Source organism: Gavia stellata, chromosome Z, assembly GCF_030936135.1.
Source record: "Gavia stellata isolate bGavSte3 chromosome Z, bGavSte3.hap2, whole genome shotgun sequence".
Lineage (NCBI taxonomy): Eukaryota > Metazoa > Chordata > Aves > Gaviiformes > Gaviidae > Gavia > Gavia stellata.
The window spans coordinates 31,273,369-31,295,640 of record NC_082637.1 but is presented as its reverse complement, the minus strand read 5'-3'; the positions used below and the strand labels follow the sequence as shown (position 1 = coordinate 31,295,640).

Here is a 22,272-nt window from a genome sequence, read left to right as displayed (position 1 = left end):
AATATTTAAAAATAGTCTAATTTTATTCATTAATAATTTATTAATGAATAAATCTTAAATGTAATTCAAATGTGGAATCATAGGCAGATAATGCTGTTTCCGAAGGAGGTTTTGCACTGAATTTTGTCCCAGTGCTGATGGGGATCAGTGTGGAATGGAATATAAAATACTGACTGTGAAATGCCAGCAGTTCTCTTTTTGAAAAAGACAGTATGGACTATAATTTGGTTTCTCCAAGGCTTTTCATGTTTGAACTACATGAGATTTTTGAACCTTATGTGGAGGGAGATTTCTACAACTACCTGAAAGGGGGTTGTAGCGAGGTGGGTGTCAGTCTCGTCTCCCGAGTAGCAAATGATGGGACAAGACGAAATGGCCTCAAGTTGAACCAGGGGAGGTTTAGACTGGATATTAGGAAAAACTTCTTCACCAAAAGGGTTATCAAGCACTGGAACGGGCTGCCCAGGGCAGTGGTTGAGTCACCATCCCTGAAGGTGTTTAAAAGAGGTGTTGACCTGGCGCTTAGGGACATGGTTTAGTGGTGGACTTTGCAGTGATAGATTTACAATTGGACTTGATGATATTAAGGGTCTTTTCCAAACTAAATGATTCTGTGATTCTATGATTTTAAGTTGTTTGTGTTAAATTCCATTGGTAGGGTACATATTAGATGAAGAGTGCGTCCTTTGTTCTCAAAATAGTGGTGCTAAGTGGGTAAACTTTGTACATTCAACAGGGACTAGTAGAGCCACAAATACTGAGGATATCACACTGTTACAGAAGGTCTGATTGACTTCGCTGAATTACTGCATTACAAAAAGGTGCGCTGTAAAACAGCTAAATGCAAAGCCATACCAGCAGCAATGAAGAAATATAGCTTATATTTACAAGATGAGAAATTCTGCCCAGCAAAAAGTGAGTCTGAGTGGGAATTTAATCTTACCAACTCTAATGAAAACCCTCTGTAAAATGCCATGACTTAAACAAGGCTAACACGATCCTTGAATGACTGAAAAAGAGGGTTTGATTCAGAAAAGTCACGTTACCTGAATGCCTAGCACTGCTAAGACTACTACTGAAATATTGATCATATATTTCGTATCCCAGGTGAATGTGGAAGTAGTCAGAAGGGGACAACGGAAATTATCCATGGAAAACCAAACCATATCATGTGAAGAGTTTTTAGAGTATGCATCTGTGTGGTCCTGTGCAATCAGGGTTAGCCATGGGTTAGCTGGCAAAGGAAGAGCTACGTCTGATCTGAACTGTACATGTGTGAAAATACTGTTTTTCCTACCTCTGTGGATGTAGTGGGGAAGGCCCAGTCCCACACTGTTAGGATGCCATGTGTCCTTGGACCAGAAGTAGCATCCATTGTGCTTAACGAAAAAGAGCCACAGAAGGTAGAGATGTTGATTATTTCGATACTTTTTCATGGAAAGCATATTTGCTAGGATGAAGCTTCTTATCTTGTTGACCTTGTAAAATCAGGGAGGAATTTCTCCCCTTTGATATGTATCTTAGTTTCCGGTTGCACTTCTTTCTTCTCTTTTTGCATGATCAAAGGCTCACCATGGCTGAACAGGTTACTAAGCCAAATGAACTGGTATTCTGCAACTGTATAGGAACGTATTTGAAGCATCTGGTTAGTACAGCCTGGGTGCGTATGAGGGGTTGGGTTGATTTCTTCCAAGTCCGTTTGGCAGAGATTTGGACAGTTCTTCACCTTTCCATCAAGCGTAGGTCACAGCTAACTTTCTGAGATCATTTGGATGTATCTCATCCAATCATTTCCCTATATCACAGCCTTCTGGGGGCCTCTTGGTCTCTTCTGCTTCTTGCCTGAGGCATGTATTCTGTTTTACTGAAGAACAAAATGTATTCTGTCACTGAAGTATGTAGGTTTGTTTTTGAGACTTCGTGTGGACACTGGCTAGCTCTTGATACACAGAAAGCCAGCTGTTGCTATTTAATGGTTATAGAAAAGTTGATGTTTAGCAAAGTCAAATTTAAAAAGGAAAAACATCCCTCTCCCCGTAAGCTTAGAAAGAGACCAGACTGGGAACATGTAATGAAATGTATTCATTGTAATATCCCATAAATATTTCCCCACACCTTACAACAGACTAGGAAAATGCTTATCCTTCATACTTAAAAAATAGATGATCCTCCCACAGATACAATGATGCTGAAAAATATTTGAGGATCACTGTGTGTAAGTGATTCAAATAAAAAAAGACATTAAAAGCCTAAATGTGACAGTATCAGAATAGGACAGTAACATTGTGTTGTATATTGGATGAAACATTACTGTAAAATCAAATACTGCTCAGGTGTCAATACTTCTAAGAGTATTTAATTTTATTTGTCTTGGGTTTAGAATCCATTTCAAAGTAGGTCTGAGAAAACATTGTTTATAGTGAGAAAGCAAGTAATTTTTATATATATAAATTATTTGGGAGAAAGTTAAGTGACTTGGTAACAGAAAATACCTAGAATCAGAAGTTATCTTTTACATTACTTATCCTGTTAATATAGCAGAAGAAGACAAAAGACAATACACTGTTTGGAAGCTGAAGCAAAACAAATTTAGATAGCGAAAAGTGAAGATTTTTAATACCAGATAATATTAGGGTATAGTTGGATTAAGAGAAAGCTGGGCTGTCTGTCATTGACTTTTAAAATCAAGACTAGATACTTTTCTGTGAATGGATCAGCTCTCAGACATGTTGTTTGCCAGAGCAAGGTCTTTATTACACTAGTGATCAACTGAGATAATCAGAGCAGTTTCTTTTACAGTGAAGACTGACTAATTTCTTAAACATTTGGCCACTGAGTACCTACTACTAATATTAAAGTATTCACACAGGTATTACCATGCTATTCCTACAGTGTAAGGGTCTAAATGTATTTCATAATGAAGGTTGCTGTCTAATTCCAGACAGGGCTCAGATGTGCATGGTGCCTCCAGCAGGGCTTTGCATGTTGCACAGCTTATTTTATATAAATCTGTGTAATTATATTGTAATTTTACAGGATGGTTGCCCAGTACACTGAACACGGTCTCTGTGTACACAGACATGAACAGCAGACTCATGAGAACACAAGTGTTTTAAAGTCATAGCACTGCTTTTGCTTTTTATTGACGTGCTTCACCTTTCACTGTAAATACATTGTTTCTTGCTTTTGACAATTATCCTTATAAAAATGTAAAGTAAACATGGATATGAACACTCCAATGAATATGTTTTAAAAAGAACTCCCAAGTTTAGGAAGTACAGAGAGGAAGTTTTCTTTAAGAGCTACTTAATGGTTTCAATTTGCATGCAACAGTAGAAATAAAAGCTCAGTAACTATGACTTCTGTATTGCAGTTTAGGAAAATATTACACAATTAATTCCACATAAAACTTCCAAAAAATCTAGTTTAATCAGAAGTATGTTTAGGAGTGTTAAACAGCTTCAAAATGCCAAATGCATGCTATCTACTTAAGTGACTAATTGTAATAAAGGTGTTACATTCTCCTCTTCTACCACAGTTAATAACTTAGAAACTACGAAGAGTTCCATTTCAAAATACAACTACCATCTACCTGACTTTTTTCACCCATAGGTAATCGTGTCTTCGTTGGAATACTTTCATTCAAATCTGGTTATCAGCAAAGAACGTATGTTCTGTGTTGTTGGAAAGAATATCTTTTCATTCCTTTTATCTTAAGCATCAGAGATTTCCAAGGCTTCAAAAAGTCTGGGGTTTAGAGTAAATATTCTTTAACTGTTGTGTAAAGATGGTCTTTCTAATAATACAGCCTTGTAGTTTCTGTGTTTTTGTAGAATGACCTTTTCTGCAATACACAACTATATATAGCCTTGTGAATATGACACACAATAATTTAGGGCTGTGGAGGGGCGAGAGAACTTCAGACTATCTTCTCTGCTTCCAAGTTATGAGCAGCAACGCAGGACTCTTCAGAAATCACAACTTTTAAATTTGTAAGATAACATTCCCCAGTTCTACTCAGTTAAACATTTTTGCCCAGTTAACTTCAATGCTAATTTTACAATCATATAAACAATTATTTGCACATTTAGTTTTGTTTGCATGCTTGAAGATTCAAAGTGTAATAACTTGTGAAATAAACAAAACAGAGGGCCTGCTATTAGAACTTTTTCACTGGGCTGAGTTCTACCCTATGAAATTGAAGGTTGCTTGATATACTACAATTTATTTCACACTTATGTACAGCTTAGTTACTGTCATTAGAATGAATGGTTGTTCTTTTATGAATTTAGTAAGAAATAAATTGTCTACCTAAGAAAGGCTAATCAGTAGGTTTCTTTGTAATTTTTATATAACTGCTCTTGAATTATTTTGCTTTTTGAAGGCCATTTCTTATATCAGTCTTTTAGCTGTCATGTTTTTTATGCTTTCTCCACTCTTTACTTTTTCCTAAAAAAAAAGTGGTATTTTTATCCAGGCAATTGTAAGAGATATCTGTCTAAGTTTTTTTTTTTTATTTATCCTGGAATATTTTCTAATAATAGTCCCCTAAAAGTACCTATATTTTTACACTTGCAACAATGCTTTGCTTGCATACTAAACCTTCATAAACATAAAGGCAAGACTATATGTACAAGCACAAATTAACATTTAGTGATCAATATTGGATAATCTGAAAAGCACTGTAGGTTTGCTTTGGATAAAGGGATGGCATATAAATAAAAAGCTTCATGGGTTGAGAAATTTTCTGAAATTGATGTGTGTGAAAGATAAAATTGCAGTTATGATATAGTGGGGGGTAGTTCATCCCCTTTCTCAAGCTGTAATTTCTTAAGCTTAATTTTAATATTGCTATTTTATAGGTAATGTGTATTTTGTCCTTTATGCTATGTTTTCCTGGGCAACATTCAATCTATATTTCCTTCTGTTTCTAAAAGTAAACAAAAGCTGTTAGGGAGTGCTGCACAGAAGTTCAGCCTCCCCAGATTGTTTGAGGAGGCTGGAACTTTTTTTTCTGTATTTTCTCCCTGCTCTTTATTCTTCAAAATTGTAACTCTCTTGCATTAATTCAAAAAACTGAAGTGCTTAAAATTAAGTGATGAAAATTTTATATCCTGTTTTTTTTCTTTTTTGAGGGTCTTAAAGATTTGCAAGACGGGCATGCTAATTATGATCAGAATTACGTCTGTGTTTTCCTACCTGTGCTTTTGTAAAAATACATGCACTGAGTAATCTATTATAAAATTTATTTGTGTTATTCTAATATCAGTGGAAAATGGCCCATTTCTTTTCAAGTGAGTAAAATGAATAGGAAAAGAAATGGTGTAAAATTTTGTGTTAGCATTAGAAATGTTTGACATCTCTATTAATGCATTATTATTTTTGCAAGTATACAAAAACTGCAAACTAGCGTGTTATGCAGCAGATGCTTTAGATGTTGGACAGTGAAATATGCAGCTGAAACTAATAAGATTAACTGATCTTGACTGACAGAATTAAAAAAGCTTATACTTTAATATTCATAAATATTGAAGTCTAATTGAAATCAAATGTACATAAAAATGCTGGTGTCACATAGAACTGATGGGTTTTAGTTTCCCTTAGGATAAAGTATGCTATGGGAACATGATACGTGAAGAACTGGTTTTCTGCTCATATAAATATAGGTTTCTCTGCAGATACAGTACTTGATTAGGTGTAGAAGTACTGTGCCACATGATTATTGGTTACCTGTAGGGATTAAATCCTATGTTGATGGGCTCCCATTATTCATAGTACCTCATACATTTATTCATGGCAGAAAGGTAAAGAAATATTTCAAAAATCATTTTACCATCATCACCATCATCAAGGCAGAGCAGACTGACATTTCCCTGCATGATTTTGTTACTGCTCTGTAGGGTGGGTCGGTACTGAGAGATGCCTGTGTTCAGCTCAGTTGCTAATACCCAAACAAGCCCAGAGCCGAGATAAGGGTAGCTAGCACTGGAGTTGGGAACCGCACAGTGACCATTTTGCTTTCTGTGTGCTATTGGGAGAATCAGCTGGGGCTGTGTTTCCCAGATAGGCTGAGTGGTGCTGCGCTCTGAGCTGACCGGTCTCTTTGGGTCTCAGTGTCCCATCTGTAAAATGGGAGTAGGACATAGTTTCCTAATTCAGCCATGTGCAGGGACGATGAATAGATTCTTATGGTCTAAATGGTTCAAACCCCGGAGCAATACCCACACTGAGAAGTCAGCCATAGCAGGCTGGAGGTCTCTGCAAGCCTTTTCACCCTCCTGCTTCGTGTTTGCTGTTGCAGTTTGCTGTGTGTGCTTTCCTTTCAAATCGTTTCTTTCTCTTTTCTAGTTTGAGGGTTGCAAGAAAGCCTTTTCCAGACTAGAAAATCTCAAGATTCATTTAAGGAGCCATACGGGTGAAAAGCCGTACCTTTGTCAGCACCCTGGCTGCCAGAAAGCATTCAGCAACTCCAGCGACCGCGCCAAGCACCAGAGGACACACTTGGACACTGTAAGGAACCAGAAGTCCCATTACAGACCCCTGTACATTAGACCGTGTGCTCCTTTCCTCCAGCTTGGTGGCAGCAGGTAGCCCGTAACCTTAGATAGAGGAGGGAGAAGTGTCTGATGAGGCTCTTTAAGCTGTTTCAGAAGTGACCCAGTAATGTAAGCATGGATGAAGATGGGCCAAACTAGTTGATAAAAAGGCCACAGCTCCATGGGCTTTGCTGCAGGTAGAGGCAGTAACATTCTCCCCCTTAGGTGATCTTTAGGGAACCTGAAGTCACTGTGCAAAGACACAGAGGCTATCTGCGGTAATAACTGCTATTCTTTGACAAAAACTCAGTTAAAGCTGGGACATGTACCAGAAAGTCAAGAGAGGAAGAATAATTTTGTAAATCTAAAAATTTTCATGCCAACAAACGGCAACTTGTGAATTTGAGTCACAGCTGAGATTTGTTTAAAAAGTTTTGTTTCATGACAAAAGCTCGTGTTTCATCAGGGACAAGCAGTTTCCAAAGGGCAGAAGTCCAGAAAGAAAATGAGAACAATGCCATTTGAATTAAATGGCAGTCACAAAACTTAAATTATCCATTTTGAATAGTCGATAGTATGGCTGGTAAGTTAATAATTTGTACAAGGTGTTTTCGGAAATGCTTTGTGAAACATAAATGGCTAAATTGCAAAATAGCTAATTTCAGCAAACAGTTGGACCTAATGTTCATTTAATACTCTGTACTGTGGACCTACAAGTCTTCAGGGAAATCAGGCAGGTTAGAACAGCAGAAGGAGATATTTATAGAGATTTATATTTATTTGGTGAGTTAGAGTTATTGGGCTTTCTTCTAAGAAAAGTACAAAGGTATTACAGGACTGGTATCTTTCTAAAATTACATGTAATATTTTTGAAACTTCAGTATTCAATGCTTGCTTTCATTTTTGCTTGCTCTCTTTGTAATGTAGTAAACTAACACTTTTTCTTGTTCTCTTTTTCTGAAGCAGATTCTTCTATAATCCTAAACAGTCTATCTGGGCCTTTACTGCAGTTTCTTTACCTGATTCACTAAAGAATGTAATTTCTGATTAAATCAAAGATTGCTCTGAGGGTGGAAGAATTGTGAGTATAACTAACAATATTCGTTGTACTGATTACAAAAAAAAAAAAAAGGTAACAATGAAAGGTGCCATAATGAAAGCTTTCCTTTTGTTTGTCTTCCTTATAAGCCTTTCCTCCTTTCCCTTTCTAATAAATTTTGAGCATTCTGCTTGTAATAATGTACAACATTTATGTTCTGTAGTAATGTGGTTTGCAGCATCCCAAGGCTCAAAAGGGATTCTCTTGAGTTAAAATAATCTGTGATGTAACAGCTGCTTTATCCTTTTTCTTTTTGACTTAGAAACCTTATGCATGTCAGATTCCAGGATGTACTAAACGATACACAGATCCAAGTTCCTTGAGAAAGCATGTGAAAGCCCATTCTTCCAAAGACCAACAAGTCAGGAAAAAGGTAAATTTTCTGCCGTATTGACTGTAAAGCTTATGTGGAGAAGTCAGTCTTCTAATATTAGATGTTTCAATGCATCTTCAAGTACATGTGCTGATTTCAGACTGTTGATTAGAAAAACCGTTAATGAGAAATAATATATATGGTTCTTGCATGGATGATAATTTCATCTTTGACTTAATGAGGCTGACTGCTTTAGTGCTTTTTATTTGCTGATGTGATGATTAATCACTAAACATACATAATGAGGCAAACAAAAAATAATTTTTTAAACAGGAATTTTTGTTTTTAAAGTTCTGCCACTTGGTAAATACATAGTAGTACAAAATCCAGTTTACATGGCCAGTCTCAGATGGTAGGATGGATTTTGAGGGCAGATGGACAGTATGTGAGATTAAGCTCTAAATTGTGTTTCCATATGCCAGACACTTCCAAATACCAAGACATTTCACAACATCGGTTCCCTGTGGATGTCAGGTCCATGAGTCAACAGCTGTTTATATGTATAAGCACATCTTTGAAGAGCTGAGTTGCAACCTAAGGGAATGATTATTTTTTTTCCTGACCATTTTTCATCGTATCTCCTATTAATCACTGGCACTATTTCATTAGATTGTTTAGATCATTAAGGATAGAAATCTACGCTTTCATTTTAAAGGAAATCAGTCCTGATAAAAGGGGAACATGTATGAACTGGTGTAGGGACAAATAAACCTTTGAGACGTCAGCCCCATGTAAAACAAGTTATAGTTTAGAGGTTTTAAAATTAAATGCACAGACATTCATAGAAAGTAGCAAAAAAATTGCAGTGGCAGTCTTTAAAGCTGCAGTATACCAATTCGAAGATTAAGTTTTGATTCAGTGGTTTGTTGAAGCAGGACATGGCAGCAGAGACCTGCGTGTCAGCCTCTGAGGAACTGGCCTGTAGTATTCTTGAGGAATTTCCTTTAAACTTAGGAATGCCCACTCCTGTATCAGAGACGAAGTAACTGAGCATTCATTTTCACCTTAATAAATAGTGCTTTGGCTCCCTTGCTCCTGTGCACACTTCCTACAGGCAGGACTGCCAAAGGAGGTCTGTGAGCCGTGTCCTGCCTATCCCAGGAGGGCAACTCAGCCACCCAGACCCTGGCTTTTACAAGCACATAAAGTAAATGCTGATCAAGATGTTGCATTCTGCGAAACTTGTGTGTGATGCCTCAACTAAAACTGGCATAATGGACCTGAATAAAGGTATTAAACTTCACTGTAACATTACTGTTGTTGAAAGGGAAATGTGTTACCTCGTCTCTTTCATTTTGTCATTTTGCAATACTATGTGGGATTTTCCTTCCTGCATTTCATTCACTATTTGATTTTGCTCATTTTCTATTCCTTCTTTGTGCCAAACAATTTAAACCTGGCCCTTTTTACTCCTCGCTTGACTCTCTATAGGCACATTCTAGACTTGAAATTGCTTGGGTTTTCATCTCTGTTTGATAAGAATTTATTTATGCTCATTGGTCACCTGAGATATGCTGACACATGGAAGGGGAAATAAGCCAAACCTCCACAAAAAGAAAAGAAAAATTGTGGCATTTATCAAGCCAGATACTTAAAGCATGGATAAAGTTTGCAATGTATTATTTTTACAAGGTACAGCATAGTTACTGGACCTTTGAGAACTTATAATTGCTAACTAACATCATGCTTTGGTATTTGAAATATTTCCTGGCAGTAATAATAATAAAAAGTAAGAAACAATAAATCTTTTAATGCAGAATTAAGGTTATTAATGGCTTTAACTAAAAGTGAAAATTGGCTTAATGTCAAAAAAGTCTTTTAAAAAAAGTAAATTCATCAAAAATAACCATAGGTGATAAAGGCATAGTGGAGTAATACTTCCAGCCCTAGGGATCTACTCTGTTGAAAAGAATGAAATCCTGTGCTGTCACACCCCATTAGTCATGGATTCATTTAATGTATCGTGCCTGGCTGCTTTTAATCCTCCTTTTAACCTCCCCCTACACACCAAGGGATGTTATTGTGGTGTCTTAAGTTGCTCGCTCTCCGAGACTGTACCTGCAAATATGTCTTTGATGTTGCATAGACTTAAAATAGCAGGATGAAATATATTTATAACAGCGGAATCAACTACTTGCTGTGCTAAACATTACATTGAGTCTTCAGCCCAGATTTTCTAGATCTGTCTTCAAAGCTTTGACCCTTTCCTTGGCCCTCTGAGATGGGGCCAGATTATGCAATGTGATATAGATAAATTTCCAACTTTGAATTATTCTAAGTAACTTTTGTTGATATATGTTTATGGCTTATCATGTAAGGCAAAAGTGCCTTTTCTGCAAATCTTGTAAGGCAGTCACTGATCCCCTTCTTCTCCCAACCCCCAGTCTCCACCATCCACCAAATACATTTAACTGGGAATCCCTCCAGGTAATGGGATAAAATCCTGTAGACCAAGAAGATCCCGGCACAAATACATTTAATGCAAGCAATTTAACTGTTGTTTACTTTTCAAAGGAAAGCAGAAGAGTAAAGAGACCCATGCCTGCTTTAATCATCTTTGTGTAATTTGTATAATTCTTCATAAACGTGAGGGCAAACCAGTACACAAATACCATGCAAACACCTAGGAAGAAATGCTGAAAATGTCTAGCAAAACATTTTAAGTATAATCTCCATGCATCATAATATTCCATTTGTACTTCTAAAATATTTTGATGGGATAAAAAGCAGTGCTTCCTATCTTACTTTAAAAAGTAAAAATTGCTGACTGTGCCTGGATTTCATCTTCCCTTGGAGAAGATGGGTGGAGCTCCTTCTAAGTAGGGAAGTCAGTGATAGAAAACTAGACAGCACCCAAAATGAGAACATAAAGTGATGCTGAGAGGAATGCTAATGGACAACATGCCCCTGGACTACAATTATTTTTAAAATCTGCCCTCTTCTTAGTCGTCTCCTCCTTTCAACTTTGAAAGGACAACAAACACAAAAGGTTTTTTTTCTAAGTAAGTTGAACAGTTACCATGTGGTGCTTATTACCACAACATACAATGGAAGCTAAGAGCCTTGTGGGATTCAAAGGGAACTGGATATTTCTGTGGGTAATGAGACAGGGTTGAAAAATAAACATGAGATTTGCAAGGGATATTGGTGCTTCAAGATCATGCTGCAGGATAGAAGTCAGCATCAAGCTAAATAGATTAGGGAAAAGTGTAGTTATTCTGTACAGCTTATTTGCCATTACTCACTCTTTCTCCTGAAATGCCAGTCGAGAGTGGACACAGTGTACATAACTTAAAGCAGTCTGGATGGATCTTGGTCCTGATCTGGAAGAAGCATCTGCTTCTAAATTGGTACTTTAAAATAACCTTCAGGCTGCCTAGCCTTAATTTATGTATTCTCCTGCTTTTTTCCTTCTCTCATTCCATTTTTATAATCCTTTTCTCTTTCAGTTTCTTTCTTATTTTATCTTCCATCTTTGCTTTGGGTCTTTAGGATACGCAATCCAGCTCAACATCTGTAGGTGGCTGAGGTGCGTACGCTGTGGTAAGACTAGTCCCAGGACTTTCTTCCACCCCAGATACTCCTGTAGTCTCTCATCTTTCGCCCTGTTTCTTTCCTTCATTTTTTCCATATGCAGAGTTCAACTAAATTGTCAATTTAGAAAGCGTATTAGTACATACAGGCAAGTGCCACTTAAACATTTGACATGCTGTGTGTTTGCTAATCTTTAGCTTGGACCTCATACTAATTTAGGATCTCATGAATCATTTATCTTTTCTTTTCACCTTACGTCAATAATTACCTAACAATTGTTCAGCTTTTTCAATCTTCCATGCATTTTCAAGGCAGACCAGGATCAGAAAGAGAAATGAGTGTTTTTTTTCTTTTGGAAAATTCTAAAAGGGAGAGAAATCCAGTTTTTAGCTGACTCACTTCCTGAACTAGCAGCTTTTATATGGAGAGGGACTATAACAGCCTAAACTGATTGTTTCCCAGAATCAATGGTAAACATGCAGGATTTTTGAAACAAAAGGACAAGGAGGAAAAACTCATGGGTTAAAATTGCCATTTCATTTCTTCTTTCAAATACCCAGTAAAAACAATATAGTTACTTGGCTTGCTTTGTGGAAGTACAGAGAATCAGAAGAGGTTAGGAAAACAGAAGGATGAGCGAGGCAGATGTTTGCTTCAGGTAATCTTCATATTACTTATTCCTCTTACAACACACTATTTTCTGACTTCATAAAATCTGAAAACCATATATGCATTGGTACTTTTTTGTTCTGAGTATAGATTGGCTCTGAAAATTGCCAGCCTATAATATTAGGTGCAGCTGTTAATGGGAGAAATACTGTCTACATGAAGTCAGGGTGAATCATTATGTCTATTAGATCCTATAGTTCTTATTTGTAGAACAGCTTTAATAAGGAAGGCTACAGTTGAGAGCTTTGCTTCGGTATCTTCAGCAGGGCTGAGTAATTTTGTTCCTTGAGTCATCCTGTGGGGTCTCTGACTAGTCAAAAAATAGGGAAATACTTGACACAAGTAAGCTTATTTTCAGTTGGTTACACTTCGTGTTTTCAGTAAACAGCAAATTTCTTTCATGTGTGAACTGATGATACTGTATTTGAAAATATGAATCCATAGATCTCTTAGTTTGCAAGTCTTTGTATTGAAGTTAGTGAAAATGAAATTATGCAACATGTCATTAACAAAATCCAGAGTCTGCACTATTACATATCCAATGATTTGAAGCCAATGTAGAAGGCAAATACTACCATTATGCTCTTCATGAAGATCTGTTTGTTGTGCGAGCTAGCACTCAGCCTTGTACAAGAACATTATCTTTTTCATACAAGTATACCATGAAAACCAATTTGCTATTTCTGTAGGAGTCTTGCTGAAGAAATCTGTATTTGTAAATCTAAAGAAAATATTTAATTCTCTCCTACGTATTACAGTGCAAGTCCCACTGTGGATGGAATGGATCCTCCACTGGCTTTGTGTAGATATTGTCATGAACATCTGCAATGTCTAATGCCTTTTTTAAACATTTTCTCTTTTAAAAAAATGCGTTTTCAGATAGATAAGAGATAATTTAAAAAAAGGACAAAAGATTGCCTTGATTTCATACAGCTGTTTGGCAAGGACAAGATCAGTTCGGTAACATCTACCTTGTCATCTGAACAATGCAGTGGCTATGCTTTTAGATACAGTTTTAATTTTATCCATAATTATACCAGTGAACAACTGTTGTCATGTATAACAGTTCTTAAGCTAGTGTGTCCTGCCAAAAAAAAAAGATTTAAAAGATTGTTTCCATTTAATTAAAGGAAAGTGTAATGAATAAGGATACAACTGGTTAGCTTCATCTTTGTGGAAAAAAGGAAAAGATAATTTGAGCAGTTCAGATAAACAGACCAGCTAAAGGGAGGGTAAAAGTCTTAGTCTGGGCCTTGAACTGAAAGACAATTTACACCAAATAATATAATCTTTCAGCTTATCAGTCTTTGATTCTTTGGCAGTTTTAACAGTGCCCAGACCATGTCTTCGATCTTGTTGTGTAAATTAGTTATGGATCAGATACATTATACAGACGAGTTTTGAGATACTGAATGCTTACCCGACAATTGCCTCTGAAAGCTCTCCAACTCCTGGAAACCTGCATCATCTTAGCTCATTCAAATGCGTCTTGAGGAAACCAGGCATGGATTCAGCTGACTAGCTTAACAGCTCAGCAGATGCATAACATAGTGATACTCCTAGGTCTCTACTGGATTTTTCAATACTATTCAATACTATATTTTGCTCCTTATTTATTTATTTGATTTGTACTTAATCTTAGTCTAGCACAGCAATTGTGCTTGTGTCCATTTTCCTGGCTTTTTCTGGGATAGAATTGTTGCACTGTCTCTGCCAGAAAGCAAATATCATGGAGGCATAGCTTTAGGAAAGGCAGTCCAAAGGACATTTCTGAAAGTTGTCTACACTTGGTGGAGGCTTTTTTGAATTGTAGTATATATGGTACATCTACCAAGTCACTAAGGAATGAAGGAGGTGGTGAGACCTCCGGGTATAAGGGATATGTGCACAGACTTCCAGCCTGGTTCATTTCTGCCTAATAATCCTCCTTTATGACACAGATTGGTCAATTGTAAAATTGGCTGAACAGTGGCTTTGGGGAGTTGTCAAAATATTCTCCCAGTGAAGATGGACTCTTCCAAGATTTGTTCCTGTGATATCTGGTTGGAAGGAGATCCTTTCAGGTGTTACGGTGCTGAGAAGGAATAAAGGACAGGCAATCAGGGTCTCTCTAATCCTGCTGCTATTTGTGCATGATTTCTTCTGTGTTGCATTTATTGCTCTTTCAAAAACCGATCAGCTAGCAATGGCTGGAAGTTTTCAGAATACTTTTCCTGATTACAATAAAGAAAAAAAGGTGCTACACTGCACTGCTGAGATGAAGCAGGCTGTATGACACATCAGCCATATCCGCTCCTACTTCGGACTGTAGTAGAGGCTAGTAGAGCAGAGCAGTCCAAACTAGGTGTGGAGCATGTTGGAAATAATGAAATAAGGAGATGGATTGTCTGGCCAAAGCAATTCCTGGAATTGCCTTGCAGAGTGGCCTGTGCTGACCTTGACTGGGGTTCCCGTCTGAACTGAGGGGGTTTTACAGAATCCACCTTGCACAGCTGGTAATGATCCTGCAGCTAGTGCTCTTCTGCCACTGTGCAACCCCTGTATTAGCAAAAAGGGGATATGAAATCTACACCTTTAGAGGCAGATCTCAATAACTGAATTCTTCTGAAGCCTAGTCATTTTATATCCCTTTTGTAACAGTTCACCTCTTCTCTCTTAGAGCCCTGTTATGTATAATGTATATAAACCTGTCCATCTCACAATGAAAACATTAAGAGAAATGGGAAAAAACCCAAGTGCTTAAAGACATGATATCACCCTATTGAACAGTAGTTCTCTGGAAATAAGACAAGTGTTTTCATTACGGGTTAATGTGGAGTTTTCTGTAAAGTTTTGAGAGATTGTCTGCCTTTGTGTTTTGTGGGTCATGTCAGCAAATACATTATTCCCTCAGTAAAATAATACAGAGCTCTTGCTTCTTACAGGGCTGCACACTTCTTCACTGTTCATTGTTTACATTCTTTTACAGTAGAAGCAGGCTTTTTTTATTGTGACTACATGTTGATTTTACTGCACAATCAATGAAGCTACCAGTTTAATTAAAGATTTTGGAATAAACAAAATTTCACACCAGCATTTAGATTTAGTGGAGAACGTGTGAATAGAAAACAATGTCTGGTGATTTTCTTTAGCTAGTATCTTTAATTTATTTAATTTTGCAACAGTTATTTCCAGTTTTCTTTCATTTCCTTTAATTTCTCAGTATTTTAACTATGCTTTTTTGTGAATCAAGAAACACAATGCTTAATGTGTTTCTTACAGGAAATAAATTAACTTGTTTTTATTTTTTCTAACTCAGAATGTTTAATTGATAAGGAAAGAGGGAGCCAAGGAGGGTTAGAGCATTACATCATTGGTATTTCAGCAGGTTATTCAGGCACTAAGCTAGTTACCAGTGACATTGTCCATTATGTGACTATATTAATCTGGAGAAACTGCTCTGTTTGTGAATACCTGCCTCATGGTGACCAAACAGCCAGGTCCTACAGTACGAGCCCGGTTTGCTTCTGCGTCTTTCAGGTTTCACTTGCCCTTGTTCAAACTCTTAGTTCAGACTTCACTGTTAAGACTGCAAAAGGGAGAGAATGGATTGAAAGCGAAGCAAATCTATTTTCTTGCTTTGAGAGCAGTTGAACATAAGGATATTTTCCCTCATTTGTTCTCTATGGAGTCCATTTGAAAGATGTCACTAATGCAAAAAGAAGTGCATTCAGGGGCTAAAGGTCAGTGAGCAGTGCCCATGGCAACTAAGAAACTATCCTGCAGAAAAAATGCAGTAAAGAGTAAGTGTTTTAATCCCCAACTTTAATCCCTTTACTTCCTGTTTTCAAAATGAAATCTAAATCGGGCACCATGGCATGCAGCAATTTTTCCTGAAAGGGATGTTGGCAAAAAAGGGATTAGGAATGGGCAGCAGTGTTTAAGGAATTTAATCATACAGTTTGTTGGAAAACTTCTGAGACTATGAATGACCAGTTCTTTTGAGTGTGGTCAGTGAGAAACAGGAAAACAGACCCTGAAAGTGGTAGAGGACTGGCTGTGGCTGACCTGCCCCCCCAGCTGCTGCCGTGGCAGTGATGTGCACTGTGGTGGGATGCACGAGAAGTGCCTCACAAGGAAGCTTCATTGTGGGGGATGTGCTATGCCAGCAGTGCATGTGGAGCTCTGGTCTCCAGGGAGGAGGAAGCACTGAAACCACCCTATGGTTTTCATGGTGCTCTGGCAGCTGGGGCAGTTGTTACAACCAGGAGATTGTTGGTTCACTCTTATGTTAATGTTTGCTATTTCACATCATGATTCCTCCCTGCACTTGGTTTCTGCCCTGAGCTTGTACTCCAGTGAGCTTTGGCAGCGTGATGTGTTGAAAAGTGCACTGGAAGGAATAAGTGCTGTCACCTTCATTACATTTACACATGTGCCAAAAAAATATCCAGATTGTCTCAAAACTCTGTAAACAGCTGTCAGTGCCTGTCCATAGCATTTTGCATTCTTCAGGTTCATTTTTGGTAGCAAATAGTATCCTTTTCTGCATTTATTTGTCTTCACTTCCCTGACACAGGGCTTGGGAGAGCTTTCTTTAGGGGCCTGGTTGACAGAGTCCCTTGGGAGGCAGTCCTGAAGGGCAAAGGAGTCCAGGAAGGCCGGACATTCTTCAAGAACATCATCTTAAATGCGCGGGAGCAGGCCGTCCCTATGTGCTGAAAGACGAGACAGCAGGGAAGAAGACCACCTGGCTGAACAGAGAGCTGGAACTCAGGAAAAGAAGTTTATGACCTTTGGAAGAAGGGACAGCCAACTCAAGAGGTCTACAAGATGTCATGAGGTTATGCAGGGAGAAAAGTAGGAGGACCAAAGTCCAACTAGAATTTAATTTGGCTACTGCAGTAGAAGACACTAAAAAATGTTTCTGTAAATACATTAGCAACAAAAGGAGGGCTAAGAAGAATCTACATCCTTTATTGGATGCGGGATGAAACATAGTGACAAAGGATGAGGAAAAGGCTGAGGTACTCAATGCCTTCTTTGCCTCAGTCTTTAACAGGAAGACAAATCGTTCTCAGGGTACCCAGCCCCCTGAGCTGGAAGAGAGAGATGAGGAGCAGAATGAAGCCCCCACAATCCAAGAGGAAATGGTTAGTGACCAGCTACACCACTTAAACACACACAAGTCTATGGGGCCAGGTGAGATCCATCCACTGGCAGAAGTGCTCACCAAGACACTTTCCATCATCTACCAGCAGTCCTGGCTACCCGGGAAGGCCCCAGTTGACTGGAGGTTAGCAAATGTGACACCCGTCTACAAGAAGGGACAGAAGGAGGATCTGGGAAACTACAGGCCTGTCAGTCTGACCTCAGTGCTGGGGAAGGTGATGGAGCAGATCGTTTTGAGTGTCATCACATGGCACATACAGGACAACCAGGTGATCAGGCACAGTCAGCATGGCTTTATGAAAGGCGGTCCTGCTTGATTAACCTGATCTCCTTCTATGACAAGGTGAGCCACTTAGTGGATGAGAGAAAGGCTGTGGATGTTGTTTTCCTGGGCTTTAGTAAAGCCTTTTACACCATTTTCCACAGCATTCTCCTGGAGAAACTGGCTGCTCATGGCTTGGGTGGGTGCACTCTTTGCTAGGTAAAAAAACTGGCTGGATGGCCGGGCCCAAAGGGTTGTGGTGAATGGAGTTAAATCCAGTTGGTAGCCGGTCACAAGTGGTGTTCCCCAGGGCTCAGTGTTGGGGCTGGTCTTGTTTAATATCTTTATCAATGATCTGGATGAGGGGATCAAGTGCACCCTCAGTAAGTTTGCAGATAACACCAACTTGGACGGGAGTGTTGAGGGTAGGAAGGCTGTGCAGAGTGATTTGGACAGACTGGATCAATGGGCCGAAGCCAATTGTATGACATTCAACAAAGCCAAGTGCCGGGTCCTGCACTTTGGTCACAACAACCCCAGGCAACGCTACAGGCTTGGGGAAGAGTGGCTGGAAAGCTGCCCTGCAGAAAAGGACCTGGGGGTATTGATTGACAGCCGGCTGAATATGAGCCAGCAGTGTGCCCAGGTGGCCAAGAAGACCAACAGCATCCTGGCTTATATCAGAAATAGTGTGGCCAGCAGGAGTGGGGAGGTGATTGTCCCTCTGAGGTCAGCGCTGGTGAGGCCGCATCTCGAATGCTATGTTTTGGTGCTCACACTACAAGAAAGACATTGAGGTGCTGGAGTGTGTCCAAAGAAGAGCAATGAAGCTGGTGAAGGGTCTAGAGAACAAGTCCTATGAGGAGCAGTTGAGAGAACTGAGGTTGTTTAGTCTGCAGAAGGGTAGGCTGAGGGGAGACCTTACTGCTCTCTACAACTACCTGAAAGGAGGCTGTAGCAAGGTGGGTGTTGGTCTCTTCTCCCAAGTGACAAGTGATAGGACAAGAGGAAATGGCCTCAATTTGTGCCAGGGGAAGTTTAGACTAGATATTAGGAAAAATGTCTTCACCAAAAGGGTTATCAAGCACTGGAACAGGCTGCCCAGAGAGGTGGTTGAGCCACCATCCCTGGATGTATTTAGAAGAGGTGTAGATGCGGCGCTTAGGGACATGGTTTAGTGGTGGACTTGGCAGTGATAGGTTTATGATTGGACTTGATGATCTTAAGGGTCTTTTCCAACCTAAATGATTCTATGATTCTATAAGCCTATGATTCTCATTACCCAGTAGCACTTCAGTCTGAGCTTTAAATGTGCTATCCTGTCCATCATGCTACTTAAGCATCACCAGTATCTGAGCAAGCAAGAATGAAGCTGTGTAAAGGATGCCTGAGAGGTTGCAGTTAACTGCCCTGACAGCAGGCCAAACACCTTTCATGTCTTTAAGACTGTCTGCATTGTGTGTCCCTGTTCCAGGCTGGGACCTCCTCTGTGTCCATCGTTGCCATGCAGATTTCACACTGCTGGAGGTGGGTATTGGGAGATGGCCTGCATTGGCAGGTACTGATTTTGGAGTCCTCAGTACTACTCCTGAAGCAATGATACACTATTTTCACTGGCAGTATCTGTATGAGGAGGGCCTTCATCTGCCCATTTGTTTCCTCCCTGTGCTGCAGAGTGACACAGTTGTTTGTGAGACTGCACTGTAAGCTGAATTAGGGCTTTAACAAGAAAAACCCAACCTGAAACAGAAATGCCCCACAATAAATGGCAGGCTACAGGAACTCTAAAAGTTAGCAGTGCCAGACCAGCCAGCACGTCACATCATCATCTAGCCAGGAAACACACTACACAGACGTCTCCAGACAGTCGATGAAACTGTACAGCGATGTCCTAAGGAATCTTTGCAAGAGTAAAAATCATATGCTTGAAGCCTAATAATTTGGATGTCTAACTAGTAAAACTGCCAAAGTTTTTTCAGTTCTGGTCTTAGGCTCTAATCAAGATATTATTTCAAACAGGTTATTATATCCTTGTAGGAACTGGTACTTGCGTAAACTTAAGTTCCAGTGGAGATTAACACAAAATCAAATATTTAAAGTGAAGGCCAGTGTTATATAACGGCTGCTGCAGAGTTTAAAAAAAGAATATGAAATCTGAAAATCTTTGCATCGGTATAGTAACAATTGCTGATGTTATATACAGATTTTTCTGGCAATTTTTGGTAACCTGTGACAGGGAGAAAAATATGTTTGTGGTGAATGAAGCACCAGGTGGATAAGTAGTTGTTTATTTTCCACATTTTTCCACTCATGAAGTGAAAATTTGCCAAACAGATGTATTTTTAGAAAGGGAAAGCAAATCACTCTGCAGTACAAGTGGTTTCTTTGTCAGGCTGCATTTACTTGGAAAAGCTGATGTTTAGCAACATCATATACTATGTATATCTCCAAATCAGTCTGGCACAAAACCACAGTTTTTTCCTGCTTTTTGAATGGCCCAGCTCGGCTCTTAGATTGCTGTTCACACAAAAAACAGCTACAAGCCTCTTGGAACTGCAAGAAAAAGAGGATGAAATAAGAAGGGTCATAGGTATAATGTAGGCGGTGTTTTTTATAAGATAGTTGCATGTTTTCAGCTTTGATACAATCTGATATGGGGCAAGGAGAGAGGTAATGTGTATGTGTGTCTGTGCATGCGTGCGCATGCATCTGTATGGGTGCCTTCCAGTTCTATGACTAGAGTGAGAAAGCAACGAAGTCAAAATCTGTGAAAATGTGGAATTCTCCAGAACAGTGGATGTCACAACAAGGAGCACCCTTAGGGGCCTTCTATGTTAAAACACATTACTTCCAAATATGTAGAGCAAAATAATAATCAGTTTTCAACAGAACTATGACCGAACAAGCATTTTTGTGTATTTCAGAAAATGGCTACTTACAATACATCTCACTCAAACTGTACTTCCCTTCTTTAAATTAAGATTCTCAGTGTGATTTTTTTATTCAAAGTTTCTTTTCAGATCTGTCCCAGCTGCAATTTTTCCCCTTAAAATGGTGTTCTTGGTGTTCTATATAATTTTAATGAAGACATAACCCAAACTATTCCTCATATTAGAATAATACCAATCAAAAGGAAACTCTCTGTTCTAGGTATAAGAAAGGTAGAATTCATCTCAGTGTCACCGATCTTAGTGTAACAGTGTCTTCTTCTTGTCGTACAGCTTCAAAATCAGAATTTCTTCTTGACTTGAAATTTGCCAAAGTTAGCCAATTGTGTAGGTTCCAGATCCTTTTGATTTTTAATGCAAGAGGATGAAAAACATTTTTGGTATGTTTTCCTGATTTACGCTAGGTCACAAAGGTGGAAGCCATTTTTGTATTTGAACTCAAATGTTTGTAGTAAAACTTTGAGAGGAGCAAAAGTAACTATTTCTTGTATAGAATGTAACTCCCTACTGTGCAGATAGGCTAGTTTAACTTGATTTTTATTGTGTTTTTCTGGCCTAACATTTAATTGAAACAGAATGTAAGAGCAGATGAAAAGAGCATGCACATATATCTGAAAGCTGTGGTAGACAATTAGCAGAATAATGAATGAATGCTATGGCTCTCTAGAAATCCTGCCCAGATGACTCACTGGAAACAAAGGCTATTGAGGCATGCCTTCTGTCTGCATTGCTTCTTTGCCCCAAGGAGTCTGTAGCCTCCAGAGGTAAGAATTAGAACACATAGCAAGCATAAACTTTTAGCAAATGTAAACTTTGGTTGTCTGTTGTCAGAAAGGTTCAGTACTGTGCAAGAAAGCACTGGACCTTGAAGCTGCTCTGCATGAGAAAGGGATGATCTAGCAAGCAAACCTATAATATGAGTAAACACTGTCACATAGCATGGCTTCCTATTGAACTTCTAATTTTTTAGTGGTCACATCTGTGTACTGTCAATGTCATGGTGCTAACAGGACGTAATTTTAACTGTACAAATACTATATTCTGTCTACTCCTTCAGAAAAACTAGTACAATATGTAGCTTTATGTAGACAGGTCTTGCTTCCTTCTCCCAGAGCCAGCTTAACTTACAGGCAGTAAAAATGAGTGGTTTATTCTCTACTTGACAAATAGCGCTTAGTAAACTTAATACACAGACTATGTGAATAACAGAAATTCCTCCTTAGCTTTATAATGAAAACAAAAATGCATTTATAAAGGTATTACAGTTAGTGTAAAACAATTCCTCTCAGTGAAACATAGCAGTATTTAGGGTTTTTTTGCTGTTTTTAGACGCAGCTCTAACCTGCATCAAAATAAATAGACTATAACCAATGTCTCCCTTACATATGGAAATATTCTACTAGGTGCACCGCATTCATACAGTCCATTAAGCCTGCTTTCATGAAAGCAAGATTTAAAATGCTGTGATTTGATGACATAACTGGCATGTTTGAATGACTGGAGGAGGCCAGACTTTGCGGAAAAATTACTAGAGTTAATCTGAGTACATATAGGCAGGTTTTGAAGTTACTGAGATCCTATTTTATGTCGTTTGGAAACAAACTAATAAAGTTTGAGAAATCCTAAACAACTACTCTTCTGACTAAGTGTATTCATAAACACACATTTCTCATGTTTTTCTTGATGGTGTCTGATTTCTA

The 22,272-nt window shown here is 38.6% G+C and overlaps 1 protein-coding gene across 1 annotated transcript in view; it reads left to right on the top strand.

Moving 5' to 3' along the window:
* The window catches only part of GLIS3 (GLIS family zinc finger 3), a 173,231-nt gene that overhangs the window by 116,256 nt on the left and 34,703 nt on the right, over window positions 1-22,272 (top strand). The window contains exons 4-5 of the mRNA XM_059834214.1: window positions 6,349-6,510; window positions 7,898-8,008. Coding sequence (XP_059690197.1) covers window positions 6,349-6,510; window positions 7,898-8,008 — 273 coding nt within the window. The remainder of the gene's footprint in view (window positions 1-6,348; window positions 6,511-7,897; window positions 8,009-22,272) is intronic.